This window comes from Apteryx mantelli, chromosome Z (genome assembly GCF_036417845.1).
Source record: "Apteryx mantelli isolate bAptMan1 chromosome Z, bAptMan1.hap1, whole genome shotgun sequence".
NCBI lineage: Eukaryota > Metazoa > Chordata > Aves > Apterygiformes > Apterygidae > Apteryx > Apteryx mantelli.
Genome location: NC_090020.1, coordinates 82,451,910 through 82,468,577, shown reverse-complemented (window position 1 = coordinate 82,468,577; position 16,668 = coordinate 82,451,910). Strand labels below are relative to the sequence as shown.

The window sequence follows — 16,668 nt, the reverse complement described above, 5'->3', positions numbered from 1 at the left end:
GTGCACGCTTGGTATTTGCTGTCCACATTTTGCATTTCATGGCTACATTCAGGGCACATTTTCAAGATTTTCTTTGCAAAGGCCACATGTTCAAGATGCAATTTTTTTGCAGAAACCAAAGTTGAAATTTTTCTGCTCATGGTGGAAATCTGGCATGTGAGAATTTTAGCAAAAATACAACACAAATTGCGAAGTCCATGGGGAAATCAGGAGATTTGGCATTAATCTTGTCTTCCAATACAAAGAAAGTAAGCCAAAGGACAGGAAATGAACCTGAAAATAAACATTAGCCAAATATCTGCAAAGATTTTATGTCTTTACTGAGATCTATTGGTGTCTGCTATTTCTGCAGCTCAGCATTAACATCCCATTGCAGTTAACAGAGATCTAGTCAGTATGGGCAGTAGAGGACGACTTGTTTTTCTAAAGTAGGAGCTTAATGCCTTTTGAGATGACCATGGGAACCCTTCTGAGACCCAGAGACTGGACAAGGAGGGTGCAAATCTCCTGTAAGTCCTGTGTCCTATTGGCCAGGCCCGATGGGTGTCTTAGACACCCAAATGGTCCAGGACACCCAGGCTTAGAAAACTGAATGGAGCCCAACGGCAGGTAGACAGTGACTGCGCCGAGCTGACGTAGGTATCTGCTTTCTGCTGAACTGCCTAGTTCTCCAAGATTAACCGATATGACGACAGTTATGAGTAGATGCCTACAATTAGATGTAAATCTACGAGCTCAATACCACTACCACTGTCTTCTGTCATGATGTTTAGATACTGCGCCCTCTTATAACTTAGCAAGCAGACATCCCCTTCACCTTTGGACTGAAACTTATTTTCTCATTCAGCAGGAAGTTGTTCTGTGCTGGCTCACCGCACTGATTTTTATTCTGTAAATGCTTTGGGGTATTTATTACCTTCTCAGGAAGCTTGTTAGAAGCTACTAATAATGTTTTTGCCTTTCTCCCTACTAAGCCTCTGAACTCCCAAGCTTTAGAAAGTATTTGAGCTGTGTTACATATTCTGTCAACAGTCAGAATATATGTCTTGAATAATTAATATCCTTTTATATCAAGCTTTTTTAAAGGACATATTTGGAAAGCCAGTATTATTTTGCATTATAGTCAGGGACATCTGATTCTACATTTGGAGTGGAGAGACCGTGTGGAAAGGAGTCTGATGCGTCTGCAGGGGGAAAATTTGATGAGGTGTGTATATGACAAAATATCAGGGAGATCTGCCAAAATAAACCACTATTGAAGTGAGAGCCATTAGGTGTTATCAACTCATCTGGAAGCTCTTGGTGAGCAATCTTTGATATAAAATATTTTGCTATCTTGCCATGCGATATACTGCTCAGCTTAAAAGCAAACCTAAGCATTAATCTTTTCCATTTTATCCAGGCAGATCCTGCCCAGCCCTGGGCACTAGTTTGTCTTCATTGCTTTTAGGCTTTGTTGTTCTCTTCCCGCACCTAGCTTAATTTTTGCACATGGGAGCCTTGACTTGGGAGGAAGACTTTCGTTTTGCTCTATCCGGTGGAAGTCATCTAAAAAGGGCTGAAGAGGAGGTGGGGAACAGTAACACACATCTGTGCACAGGCAGATGAAGAGGGAATATGCTCCTAAAGAGATGATACAACAAGAGGGCAGCCTCCGTATACCAGGGAGTGCAGGGAGGGACCATGCTGCCTGGGGACAGTTATCTCCCTACGCTTCCCCAGGCTGCAGGGCCATGCACTGCCTCCACGAAGGCCTGATGCTATTTGGCACCATCCGGCCCAAAGTGAATGGAGATTGCAACTACTTGAAGCAGCACAGGCTCAATAAGAGCTCGTCTGAACCTTCGCTTGCTCTGTGACCGTTCCCAACTGTGGATGTCTACCTACTTGCAGCAATTAGGCCATTTCCTCTCAATGCAGCTGCATATAGAGACAGCTTGAATTTGACCATGCAGAGAGGTGTGGGAAGAGACAACTTCTCGTCTTCCCACCGTAGGACCTGTCTGGAGACTTGGAAGGACAGAGAGAGGCAAGCCATAACCTGAAAATTCAAGACTGTGGAAAAAAGCAGTCAGAGCTCAATAAAAGGAGGAACTCAACTGTCAGCGAAAGGCTGTCAGGAGAAAAATGCCTCCTGATTTTCCTCTTCCTCCACACAGAGAACGCATTTTGGAGGAGATCTTTCTCTAAGCTCACTAGAGCACAGGGAGAGGGAAGAAGTCTGGCCTCCCAAGACACCGGTAATTCAGATAAGCCTCGGCAGTTCTGGACCGCTTTCTGCAAACATCTGTGTGAGGCTTGCCCTGTGCTTATTAGAGACACACACGCTGCAGTACCTTCTGCAAACGCCGCATCTCGAACGCAGGCTGCGAAAACAAACCACAAAATTACACACCGGTGCTGCACTCTGCTGCTGCTGCTGCTTTCTCTCCAGCCAAGCCTTGGTGCTTTCGCTCCATCTCTTCCTAACCCTCCATGCACAAACAACCTCACCTCGCTGCCCCAAGTGAGTCGCAAGCTTAAAAAACAGCTTTACACATTTAAAATAGGGCACATGAAGGACTGGAGTTTCTCCCCTCCCTGAGGTACACGCGCAGTGTTGCTCCTTCTCACAGCCGGAGACAAATGGAAATGACTGCGGGCCATGCCGGGAAGTCCCGGAGGATTAATATGACGCAGGAAATAGCTTCCAAGGGAAAGAGAGAAAGCTCGACCGAAACCACACATTTTCAACGGCAGTTTAAAGCAGGCCGAATGACCTACTGCAGCACAGTCGTGCTAAAGGAGGAGGCAAGCCCAGGTAGATCAGACTGCTTGGAGGTTCTCCATTAGTCCCCTAACTTCATTCGGGGCGGCTTTGGTATGTCCGTGGCAGTAGAGATCAATCTTCCTGCCTGTCATTCTAGATCCCTTTGGAGGTGCCTGAGGCCACTCGCCAGAGCACTGTACAGAGAGGAGCGTTTGCTCAACAGCTGGGCTCGGTTTGTCGACTTGGTTTGAACAGAGACATTTTCAAAGAGCTCCCCATTAATTACAGGAAACGCATAGCACTGTCCTGTTTTCCCATTAACACAGTTTTCTCTCAGTTTTCACTAAATTATTTCCACATCTGGGCTACAGATAAAGCAACAATTTAATTAGACTTCTGAAAATGGAAAGAATGAACTATGCAGTCAGGCATACACTTTCATCTTGAGACCGATCATAAAAAATTTGTGTGCTTTCATTCTCTGCCGCATTAAAAATCTGTCCTTAGTTTATACATAGGAAGGTATTAAGGGCTAAACGGAGACTCCTGATTTTTCTTATATAAAATTTTATCTTTATAGAAGCCACTTTACAGCATGGATCCCTTGTTTTCACTATTTATTCAGGAGACTAGAGGAAACTCAAAAGGAGTACACTGCAAGCGCACTTCCAGTTACATAATTAAATACATAACCATATAACTCAGTGATACGAGTAAATTTTTTGTGAATGTGGAATCAGAGGTTTGATAAGACCAAGAAACTCCTAAGGGTGTATGTAGGGTAACGTACAGAGGGTTCCCCATTCATTGGAAATTAAGACACAAAGCAAGATTAACTTTTTTATCCATGCTGAGAAAAGGCACAACGATGACTGAATGACTTGGCTCAATTTCTGACTGTATAAAGCTATCAGCTTTCTGATCTGATTCAAAATAGAAGCACAAAACATAAGCTGATTGAAAAACATGCTACTCTGACTTATTTATTCCAATATATTTTAAATCACAGTTCATTGCACCAGACAATTTCACATTTGCAAGACAGAGTATAATGCTAAAATCACTGAAGTATGCAAAAAGAAATCTCGGCTGCTCTTCAGATATTCACTGTGTATTCGGCATATTCATACTACAGGGATGGGGACATTCAAAGAAATGAACAACAGGGCTGAGAAAAGCACTCACAAGTCATAGTTCCCTGCTAGACCATACGGATTGGTGCTACTTATGTCCTTATTATTGCACAAATGGTAGTACGCGAATGGAATAGATTTGATACGCCAAGATATCATCACGATAAGAAAATATTAGAAAAATTACAGCCTGATTATCACATCAGATATGCACATTTGCATACTCAAATGCAACTATTCATAACAGGAAGAGCTGTACAAACATGTATGGAGTCTTGAAGGAAGAAGATGGAGAATAAATAGAAAGGATGGAGAAAAACATTACCTGCTTCAGATGTTGCTGATGATGAAGGTAGGAGAGATAATACTGGAGTTGGCATTGCAACACTGTCAACAGCTGCTGGTTTCCTTCTGGTCATCATGTTACAGGCAGAACTTTCCATTTTACTATGAAGTGAAGTCTGGTCTGCTTTTAAGTGGGGACCTGCAATTCCTGGGGAAAAAAACAAAATTTGGATGAACACTGATGAAGTAACCTAATTTGAGAATATCTGCAAATGGGTAGCCAGTTCCAGTCTTTGCTGCCCTAATATATTTCCATGTTTCCCGGTATATGTGCTTGGAATATGGTCTTGATACTAACAAGGATCATGATTTTTGTTTGCTTTTAATAATTTTGCTTCAGGATGTACCATCACTGATCTCTCAAAACGATGGTAAACCAACACAGTAATTCCGCATGACTGCTTTTTCTTCTCAAAGCAAACACACACACACACATATGTACATATAAAGACAGACATGCTTCATATCTCTATTCAGTGGGATTGTCTATTTATTGTTCCCTGGGTAGTGTATTCTCCACACACTTAAATACTTCTGCTCTACAATCACTTGGCTCAGTGGGTGTTTTGTCTGAGTAAGAAGCAGGCATCAGAAACAGCCTCGGCATGTAATTCCCTATCTAAAGCACATCATTACACTTTTACTTGTTTTTTAGGAATCCCCTTCCTAATGAAAATTTACCTTGCAAGTCATCAAAGAGGTGGGAGTATATAAAAAAAATGAAAAAAACCCTTTGTCATACACTTTTCTACCAACAGATTCTGACGGAATCAGAATTATTCTCACATGGATTACAGCATGGAACAAATGAGAGTGGTAGAAATATTCCAAAGAGATCACATGTCTCAGAAAAATAATAGTTATACAAGAAGGGCTGGTAGATTCCTCCCTTGGCAACGTTTCTCAAACCTTGTTGTGATTTGAACCCATTTTGTTTGCTTGTAAATGTGTCAAGTTTCAACTGCTTGGGTTGAAATTTTACATATTAGATAGCTCCATGTGTCTGCTATATCTGAATGTGCATCCAGACATTTATATATTGTGTGTGTGTGTGTGTGTGTGTGTGTGTGTGTGTGTATACATATTGCATTTACATATGTAAGTATATGAATTTACCAAGGGGAAAGCAGCCAAAATGACTCAGTCATTTTTTACAATAAAGCTGGGTTTTTTTGCCCATTTTAGATAACGCCTAGCAGCTGCTTCTTTTTATAACTCCAGTAGCCCCACTCTGCTAACTTATGAAAACCTGCTCCTAGTCTCTGCGATGCTGGGCTTCAACACATCCAGGACAGTCATTTATTTTTCAAAGGTAATCCCTCACAGACTGCTTATCCTTTCAAACCTCAACCTGCACTTGGATCTCAAAGATATATTACATTTAAGCAATTACATGACACAGAACCCCAGAATGGCTGACCTCTGGGGCATCTTGGCCCCTGCTCAAGCAGGGTCAAAGAAAACAGGTTGCCCAGGACCGTGTCCAGGTGAGTTTTTAACATATTCAGGAATGGAGACTCCACAATCTCTCTGGACAACCTGTTCCAGTGGTCAATCATCCTCACAGTAAAAAAGTGTTTTTTTATAATAATTAAATGGAGTTTACTGTATTTAAATTTGTGCCCATCGCCTCTTGTCCTGCCACTGGAGACCACTGAGAAGAGTCTGGCTCCATCTGCTTTACTCCCTCTCTCAGATATTTATACACATGGATAAGATACCCCAGAATCTTCTCTTCTCCAGGCTAAACAGTCCCAGCTCTCTCAGCTTCTCCTTGTATGACAGAGGCTCTAACCCTTAATCATCTCTGTGGTCCTTTGCGGGACTCACTCCAAGGATGTCCACATCTCTCTTGCACTGGGAAGCTCAGAACTGGACACAGCACTCCAGATGTGGCCTCACCAGGGCTGAGGAGAGGGGGAGGATCACCTCCCTCCACCTGCTGGCAACACTCTGTCTAATGCAGCCCAGGATACCATTGGTCATCTTTGCCACAAAGACACACTGCTGGTTCATGGTCAACTTGGTGTCCGCCAGGACTCCCAGGTCCTTCTCTGCAGAGCTGCTTTCCAGCAGGTCAGCCCCCAGCCTGTACTGGTGCAGGGGGTTATTACTCCCTAGGTGAAGGACCCTGCACTTGCCTTGGTTGAACTTCATGAGGTTCCTCTCCGCCCGCCTCTCCACCTGCTGAGGTCCTCTGAATGGCAGTACAATCCTCTGGTGTATCAGCCACTCCTCCCAGTTTTGTATCAGCAGCAGACTTGCTGAGGGTGCATTTGATCCCATTGTCCAGGTCATTACTGCAGATGCACTTGTAGAAGCCTTTCTTGTTGCCCTTTATGCTCCTCACCAGAATCAGCTCCAGGCTTTGGCTTTCCTAACCCCACTTCCACACACTTGGATAGTATCTCTAGATGTCTCCCGAGTCACCTTTCCCTGCTCTCTCCTCTTGTACATTTCCTTTTTATGTTTTGTCAGGAGCTCCTTGTTCATTCACGAAGGCCTCCTGTTGCCTTCACTTGTTTTCCTGCTCACTGGGATGGAACATTCCTGAGCTTGGAGGAGCTGATCCCTGAGTATCAGCCAGCTCTCCTGGACCACTCTTCTCTCCAGGACAGACTGCCTCTGACCTTCACATTTCTGAGCAGTACTTCCCTCTTTGTAAGTACAAGGTCCAGCAGAGCACCTCTCCTTGTCGGCTCCTCGATCACCTGTGTCAGGAAGTTGTCATCAATGCACTCCAGAAACCTCCTGGTTTTGCTTGTGCCCTGCAGTGTTGTCCCTCCAGCAGATACTGGGGTGGTTGAAGTCTCCCATGAGGACTTGAATGTGAGGCTTCTTCTGCTTGTCTGAAGAAGGCCTCATCTACTTCTTCCTGATCAGGTGGTCAACAGCAAGCACCAGCCATGTTGACCATATTGGTCCACCCGCTACTCCTGACCTATAAGCTCTCAAAAAGCTCCTCACCTGTCCCTCGGCAGAGCTCCAGCATTCCAGTTGCTCTGTCACATAAAGGGCAACTGTCCCTCCTCTCCCTCCTGGTCTATGCTGACTAAAAAGCCTGTATCCATCCATCACAGCATTCACAGACCTCTAATTCCTCCTGTTTGTTCTCCGTGCTGCATGCATTAGTGTACAGGCACTTCAAAGAGGCACCCAGTTGTGATGATTTCCCAGAAAAGGTATGAGAGCTTCCCATAATGCTATCCTGGATGTTCTTCCTTATTTGTGTGCATATGCTTGAAGTGGGCCCCTTTCAGCTCTGTTTTGCTAATTAAGAGGTCTCTCCTGCCCACATCATCCTGCATCCTTTGATTGCCAACCTGGTCTACCACTTCTTCACTTGATTGTGGGCCATCATCTCCCTCCTCTGTTGTTGCTAGTTTAAAACTCTCCTCACCTGGTTGGTCAACAAGTTAGCAAAGATGCTTTTGTCCCACTTAGTCAGGTGGATCCTGTCTCTTCCTAGCAGTCTTGGTCCCATGGTCATAAAACCCAAATCCTTGTTGCCAACACCAGCTGTGCAACCAATTATTGACCCACAGGACCATCTGCTCCTCCCCAAGCTCTTCCCCCTCACCAGCAGGATTGAGGAGAAAACCACCTGGGCCCCGATGCCCTTGGCCATTGCCCTCAGAGCCACATAATCATGCGTGATACGCTCCAGGTCTCCTCTGGCAGTATCATTGGTGCCCACATGGAAGAGCAGCAGGGGGCAATAGTCCAAGGGCCGGACAAGCCTCAGTCGAGGTCTCTGATGTACCAAAGGTAGATGCTCCAGTTGGTGCTGGGGACTGTGCCCTGCGGTGTGTCACAACCATTGCTGAGAATGTTTATGCTGCCTTTAGCAGAACTTCTCTTCATCAACAGGAATAGATGACAGATCTCGTTAGAAGCTGCTACAGCTTGCTAGAAGTCACGGCCTCCTGTAGCTATCCTCTCCCAGCAGGAGGAGGTACCCTGAAGTTCCTCAAAGAGTTTCCTGATGATCCCAGAAGCAGTTCCCAGAAGTTCAAGAAGATCTCAAAGCAGAGCACAGAAACTGTGTTCTTGGTGGCTGCCTCTGTTGGTTGCACTCGATCACTCTAGATATGAACTAACATTTCCTTCAGAGCTGTCATGAATGGTGCTACCTTTGTCCCTGCACATAAAATGTGAAATAACAGGGATCCTATATGTGGCCCCAGAAACTGCGGAAGAGATCTCCACCAGACTCTAGCACAGAAGATCTGTGCTGGTGAGAGGAGTCTGAGAGACTGGGTGCAAAAGTCTGGGCCACTCTAGGATAGGAGTCCTGATGAAAAGCCTGTGGACTTAATGGATGAGAATGAGTCTGAAACAGAAAGGACCAAGACAGGATTGCTGCAGAAAAAGTCATGGCTTGGTGGAGACACATAGAGGAAGTCTCTGGCTATTGGACCACACATCCTTCCAGAGCCTCAGATCAAGCAGTAAGTAGCTCAAATTGTATCCATTCAACTTTAATCTCTCTCTGCTCAGTTTCTCTATTGCAAATGAGAACAATAATATACCCCTCAACTCAAGAGCAGTGCTGCGAAAATAAAATTATCAACAGTCATGAAACATTCATCTACCTGTAGCAAGGTTTAGATATGCGGAATAAATGAGACATGAGGTCACACACTGAATAACGAGAGGAAAATCAAACTACCAAACAGCTATGCATTAGGTGAGTGCTATACATTGAATAAAGCAGTGGCCCACAGAAAAACTGGGATATTTGACCAGGCAATTACGCATATGGGATCAGAGCACTGTGGAACTGTGCCTATGCAAAAAAGGAGCCGAAATAAGTTTTCACAACTTCGTAGTGCCACAACAGGTTTTGTTCATGAATGCAGTTCGTGTGCAAGAAATGTGCGTACGTGGGTGTACGCCTCAATACGCATATACATACATGCATGTGCATACGGTACATAATAAAGCTAACAACCTCATAAATTCAACATCTGGTTCTAATTAAACTGGAGGGCCCATATAAAGAGCCGTATGAAAACATGCAGCTGTAACCTGTTGACCTCTATTGATAAAAAAAATAAAAATAAAAAAAAAGTCTCTGTGAAGCTGTGCTTCAACATATCAAGGGACAGTCATTCATTTTTCAAAGGTAATCCCTCGCAAACCACTTATCCTCTCAAATCTCTACCTGCACACAGTGTTTGCATTAGGGACCTTGATTTATGGATTCCCACTCCTTGGATGGAGAGGCCTACTTCCTGTTGCCGTGGTTACTTGGATCTTGGTTCAAGGTTAAACTACTCCCAAATCAAAATCAGTGGCAGGCCCAGCATCTAACAGCCAGGTTATTGACTACCCTAGGATGCTTAAAGGTCAAAGACCAAAGTGCTGCTTACTGCCTTCGGGGTGAGTCAATATTTTCAATATTTTCATTCTGTTTCTTCTGAAGAAGCAGTTGCTGCTCAATTACCACCTATCTGGGTTTAGCAAGGTCATACAAATCATCGAGGAAAACCCTCCTCCTACAGATGAGACACAAATGCGATGAATTACTTCAAAGCCTACGTGGTCCAACGGCAGCTCATCACCGGTGAATCATGGCTTCACCCGTCTGTGTTTTGTTCCCCACACTTCGTTTCTTCATTCTGCATCACTCGCCTCACTGAAAATCATGTCGGAGCTGAGAAACAGGAGTAATTAACCGCTCTGGAGCTGCTAATAAGTAAGAACCACCAGGTTTCTTTCACGGATATCAAAATGCAAGCAGAGGAACCGAGGCGCTGCCGGAAATGCAAGGAGGCGCCGTGATCTGCGGTGCTTCACCTGGCAGCAGTGGGAGACCTACGCCTCGAGCGGACGGACCGGGCTGACGCAGCGTCGCTCCCTTCCGTTGGGCTTTTCTTCCCGTTTTGGGTGTTCTGTTCAGGAGGCCGCACGCAAGGGACCCCCACAATTCACTCCGCCTTTGAACTGCGGGAGAATAAATCCTCCTGACACCTCAGTTCCACGTCACTGCCAAGAGTTGAGAGTTTAAAATTCACGCAGCCCATGACCCCAGGGTATTTTATCCTTTGCTGCTGTCCCAGAGAAGGAGACAGAGCGCAAGCCGATGTATGCGGGTGGCCTGAGTCCGATCTTATTTCCCGCCTGGCTTTCTGTCGATCTTTGTGGATTTCCTCCGATTTAGGACCCGCTTAAGTGAGATATCCCACTAAAGATTCCTGTCTGAACTTTCCTGCGTCCTGCTGATATCGCAGATTATAGCGCACGCGCATGCAAGTAAGCAATGGGGGGCAAAGCAGAGAGGAAATCAGTCATTATTTGCTTAATGAAGAAGGGGCAAAGGGAAAGGACAGCTTCAAAAGCAAGGGCAGACAGAAAGGAGATTATTAAAGAACCTAAAACAATAATGGCATGATTATAAATAAATAATCATAATGACTATAAATAAAAGGGTGAATCAGGAGCAGCACCATTTGGATTCAAGGCAGACTGGCAGAAAGCCTGTGCAGGAGGAAAAACAATAATGATGCAAAACTGGCCTTTTCTTAAAGATTTATGGCTCCCTGGACACTTGGATTAAAAAAAAAAAAAAAGGCATTCTTCATTCACCGGCTAAGCAACTTCTGAGCTCTGGCTGATCATTAATACATTAATTTTAAAGGCCTAGTCATTATTGTTTTGTTATTAAGTACTTACATTGCAAGTAATGTGGTTGAGTTCCATTGTGCTAGGCTCCGTGCAAACGGATTAATTAACAGCCCTGGCTTTCCTGATAGATCATGTTCACTCTGCTTACTGCATTTGTCTGTTTTCTCTCATCTTGTACTTATATGGGAAGGTTCAACATCCACCTTTTCTTCTTTCATTTGTGTACAGAATCTAGTACGACGCACCACCAGGCTGCGACTCTTAGGTGCCCGTTTGAAAGAGGTAATAAATATGAATTTGCCATTGAAAACCAGGAAAAAAAAACCCAGCTGATAAAATTGATCTCTGCGAAGATACTGCTATGGCAGATTTTTTCCTTCGAGAGTTCATTACATTGGATTTCATACTCCCCGCAGACTTCTGGAAATCTGCTGCTCTACTTAAATTGTTTATGCATCAGGCCATTGTTACCGGAAAACTCTTCCAGAGGATTTTTCTTCCAGCCTCTTTGCACAATTTAGCTACACAGTGCAGTTGTATGGGAATGCACATCTAAACATTAAGCTGGTCATATTATTTGCATTTTGATAACGGCTCCGTTTTGAATAAAGAACCAGAAGAAACCTCATATCTGGATGAAACTTTTTTTTAAGGCTGATTTTAAATAAATCAGTCAAAAGTTGGGCATTGAATCACATCCCAGAAGGGAGAACTGAATTACTATGTGATAAATGTAGTTAAGGAAAGTAATTATTCTTCTTAAAGTAATATTATTACCTTTCCAACTTATGGAATTCAATTCCCTGGTTTCTATTTGACGTGCATTATCATTTAAAAATAACTGTACTTTCAATGTACAGCACTGCTTTATGGCTTTAGGTCCTTTTATCTTCCTCCTTTTTCCACCATCACATTAGAGACTTCAAGTTTACCTCTTCTGTGAGGGGATTCCATTCTACAGGATGCGTCTCCCTGAATAAAACCAAGTTCCTGTAGAATAATCACTGCCAACAGGCAAAAATTTAAGACACGAAGACTGCTTTATTTCATTCCAGCTATTTTCCTACCTCTTTTTTTTTTTTTTTAAATCAGGATAGCTTTAGACTCTAGAGAAAGCGAGACGGAGACTGAGAAAGGCATCATTAGATAGATCTTCTGATCTTTATCTGCAGTAGCACAGTCAGAAGAGCTAATGCTATGATGATAGCTTTGAGATCTCTTAGGAATTGGATAAAGAGAAGCGATAGTGATGAACTCCCAGCTAATAAACAGAGAGTGCTTATTTCTGCAGAATGATCAATTTCCAGATGTCCTGAGGCTTGTCTGATACAGCTGATTTACTCATTCGCCCTTACTTCACTAATAAAGCTCAGGTCCAACATCAGATTAGAGGAGCGCCAGATTTCTTAAAGGGGCAGGAGGAGGGCTGGCATCGTGGCACGCAAATGCTGGGAGACATGCTAATCTCTTCTGCCTCCTCCTATAACCACCAAGCTGTCTTAAACAGCTGCCTTCTGCCGCTGAAATCATACCCTTTATCCGCTTTGGGTTAGTACAGTAATACAGACAATTAATTTGTTATCTTGTTAGTGGAAATTTAATGCAATGATCTAAAAGAACCCTTACATATTGTGATAAACTTTAGTGCCTCCAGGGCGCTTCTCTTCCATAGGACTCATTTCACATCCCATCCATTATGTAAATGAGATGTGGAAATAGTTTAGTTCCCCTAATGTATCTGTACACTGATAGATTGCACAAAGTCAGCCCTACTGCAACTAATGAGGTTAAATGCGTCTTGCCATTCCTTTCTACTTGGGTGAATCTCTGTGCCTGAGTTCAAGAAATGCCTGAGTTCCTCTTCACTTCTTCGTGGCGATGACGGTGTTTCCCGACAGCGAGCACAGCGGCAGCTGCTCTGTACCTGGGGCCGAGCAGGGCGTCACTTAGGCAAGCGGAGCAGCCACTGTTGCTGCTGCATACAGATGTGGGGTTGCAAGCTCCAAACCATCCTCCGTTTTGGGAGAGAGTCCTGGCACGGTGGGGAGCTGCAGGCTGCAGCCATCAGTGGGGTGCAGTGACATGCAACGTGTAGCTAATAACGTTACCCGTGCGAGAACTAAACCCAAAGAGGAACGGGGAAGACCGTTTTAGTTTGCTCCTCATCAGAACGAGTCTCAAATCCCCATTGCCCCTCCAGCTACGAGGACGATCAGCTGTAATTTGATTCAAAAGGCCAATCTCCCGTGTGTTTCAACTCCGTGTTTGCTGTGAATTAGCCTTCCTAGGAGACGGAGCCTTGAGCCTTGCGGTTTGGGATTGCTTTTTCCAGGAAGAATTACAAATTCTCCGTTTCATTCCCTTCCCACCTCCTCTGCATATTGCAAGCCTGGAAGCAGATGGGGCCTGAATTAGGAGACTGAGGAATACTGGCTGTGTAGCCTTGGTCAGGGGAGAGGATGGGATGTGCATTTGGGAGTTCAATCACTCACGGACTGAGAGGTGAAAAGGAAGCTAATGGAGCTGGCGGAAGCAGCTCATACGCCGGTACGGTACCAAACTGTAACACAACGTGTGCTTAGTCTCGATTTACTCCTGCCCTCCCTGCACACCCTTCCCATGCCTCCAGGCCCTTTAAACTGTGCAGGAGTGAAGTTTGAAGATGTCATGGAAGAAACCACTAACATTAGTCATGCCATGAAGTGATGAATACAAGAAATGAGGATTTCCAGGAGAACTTGGATCAAAGTAGGAGAAAATGTTGGCTACATTCAGGTGACAGCAATCAATAAATTTAATGAGAGAAAACCCTAAGGGTTCAAAAGGCTAATTCAGAGTCAAAGGCTCCAGGATGCCAGGCCTTGTGAACAAAGATTTAAGCTAAAGGGGCTTGCTGAAGGATTCAGAGTCAAAGGCTCTTCCTGCCCAGAACCTGAACCTTTCGGTTTAGCAGAAAGTTGCAGTTTACAGTTGTTGCAGAATGACAGAATCAAGAGAGACAGACAGAGACTGACAGTGCTGAAGAAATGAAAATCACTGTGAAATATCCCAGAGACTGAATCATCTAATACACAGCGATGAAGAACTAAATTCTATTGCAGGGGGGGAAGGAGAAAAATTAAAATCTTCAGAAGGAATGAAAAGAAAAAGAAATGTTTGAGGAAGTAAAGGAGGAATGGGTGGAAGGGTTCCTTTTAAGGCACAAAAAGCCATTAGGTACATGGAGGGCAGAAATTAAAAGACTTGCAGCTAGAAGCAAGAAACAACCTGGAGGTGAGTAGTCACACTGAAATGAACTGTCACAGTGGAATGAGGATATGCTCATTGGGGAGGAAGAAAAAAGAAGATAGGATTTCTTTCTCAAGAACACAGCTGAGAAAAGACAGATGGGGGAATTTTAGTCCGTAAGTAATGAGAAAAGTCAAGGGTGGTGTTTTGAGTTGTTGTTTTTCTTAACAACAGGGATGATCATTTTTAAATGTGGCAGATAGAGCTGATATCCCCTAGGCAAATGGAGTTGGGTACAGTTCATATTTATCACACGTTAAACGGGACACTGACAGCTTTGGTAGCATTGTGCTGGCACGAAGCACAGGCAGAAGAGTCAGGCCACTACTGGGAGGAGGATGAATGAGGCACACGGACTGGGCTGGTGCAAAGAGGGAGTCATTTTTCAGGCATATCCAGTGCAGAAAGAGAGAGAGAGAAGAAAGCATTGTAGAAACAGCGATGAAAGCCCAGAGAAGGTCGGAAAATAATTTGCAAAATTCTTGCTGAAAAAGTTCAAATCAGATATCTCCACTGGGGAAAAGCATTGCAATATCCCTCCAGAAACTGTAAAGTTTAGGCATCCAGTAGAAGGTAATATCTGTATGATGCACAAACTTAGGTGGTATTTTTTCTTTTTAACTGAAATGCTGTATTTGCATTCAACCTATGTAAGTCCTCCTTTGGCAACGTGTATGTTAGAAAAATAAAAAGTACCATGCAAAAGTAGATGCTGCTGGAAGTCAGCTGCCTGTACAGTTGCATGAAAGGAAAGCAAGAGGATGAGGAAGTCACCCCTGCCATCTGATTTAGTCCAGCAATATTTGGAGAGTTTTCCACATGGGTCCATCCTTTCCAGTCACTGAGGCAGCAAGCTAAGGGGACTATGCTGCCGCGATAGCCGCTTGCAGTCAGGTAGGATGAGGATGGGCTGAAATGCTTTACCGAAAGTCAGCTATAGAGCTGATAAGACATTCCAAGACTGCTGACTTCTGAGTTAGTGTTTTCCCTACTGGGCCACATGGTCTTTTCATTTTTCTGCTTTATCTGTAATAAGCTATGCCCCAGTTCATGGGATGAGAAATACTCTGAGTATGACACGCATTTGAAGTGAAATCTCAGCACTTAATGGAACTCCCAGTATACTCTGCAATCTAGTAGACTGTAACTGAGGAGTTTTTATTTTTAGAAAGTCTCGTGCTGGCTTTGTTTTAATATCTGAGTCCATTCATCCCAGTTTAATGCTGATTTATCACTAAAATGAGTGCTTGCTTTATCAGCACCAGCGATGAAAAATAATACACACTGGGAGTGCACATATCGTTCTCCCTCTCACTCCCATTCTGTCTTCGAGATCAATAGATATGGGGGTATTTTCTACCTTTCATTCTGAAAACCACAGTAATTGACTGCAATATGAAAATTGAAATCTATTTAAACAGATGCATAGGTAAGATCGTAAATGTTATTGCCAATTAACCTCAGTGACAAAGAAGTTTAACAATTAGCTAGCACAATGATATATAGTACTCTAATTGTTGCTCTATTCTAATGGCATTCCGAAAACACCTAAAATATTTGAAAATGATCAAATGGAGTACAATGTTAGGCTTTATTTTAACAGCTCAGGGTTGCTGTGGATGGAGAAAAGCCAAACAAACAGATCTAGAATTCAGGATTTTTCCTGAAATTCATCCTTTCCTTGGCACCCTGTCCAAAACCTCAGGGATACACCATTGCTCTGATAGGAACTTCAGTGTAAAATCTTTGGATTTTATATTTTTTTCAAAGGAAAATTCAGAAGGAAGTACTTTACTGAGAGTGGTTTTCATTAAAATTCTTGCTGGAGATTGCTTCCTATAACAGTGTAAGAAGGATGGTAGAGAGACCAAATATAATAAGGTCAGAGAATGCCTCGGTGGAGTGTAGACACAAGAAGGGATCTGAATGATGAAGAAGAGGTTAAAGAGGTGAAGAGTGCACAGTGGAATGAAATAGGGAAATAGATGGAAATAGAAGAAAAAGAATAGATTGGAAAGAAGGTGGAGGAGGGAAATCACTTATCACAGATGTGTGAAAAGCAGACTGACGAGAACCAGTATAAAGAGCATATTGGGAAAACCCTAAATGCTCTTAACCACTGACATTTGGAGTTATGCTATCAACTTGAGCGCTATATATCTGAGTGTAAGCCATTCTGAATTTCTAGAGTGCCTTTCTGCATAACTTTGGTGCAGGCCTGTCTTCAGTTTTCATATTTACCGGAGCTAAAACAGGATGTTTAAGGCTCTTCAAACAATGAACTTCCCTCCCCATAGCCATATATGCTTATTTTATAACACCAGGCAGACAAAGCAGAAAAGAAAAGGCATATTAGGGTAGGAATATATTCCCTTTACACATGCAGAGTTTTCTGAGAAAACGTCATGCAAGAACGAAGACGATATGAGCAGAGCTTTTCTTTAATTATGTTTGCTTTGCCGGGGTAACAGAATGGTATGACCCAAAAGGAAAGATTTAACAGCAGCAGAACCTGCTACTATA

General features: G+C 43.5%; 1 protein-coding gene across 3 annotated transcripts in view; it reads right to left on the bottom strand.

The window, feature by feature from the left end:
• The window catches only part of SETBP1 (SET binding protein 1), a 259,400-nt gene that overhangs the window by 2,781 nt on the left and 239,951 nt on the right, over positions 1-16,668 (bottom strand). For all 3 annotated transcript variants that reach the window (XM_067315632.1, XM_067315633.1, XM_067315634.1), the window contains exon 5: positions 4,208-4,375. In XM_067315632.1, the coding sequence (XP_067171733.1) occupies positions 4,208-4,375 (168 nt within the window). The remainder of the gene's footprint in view (positions 1-4,207; positions 4,376-16,668) is intronic.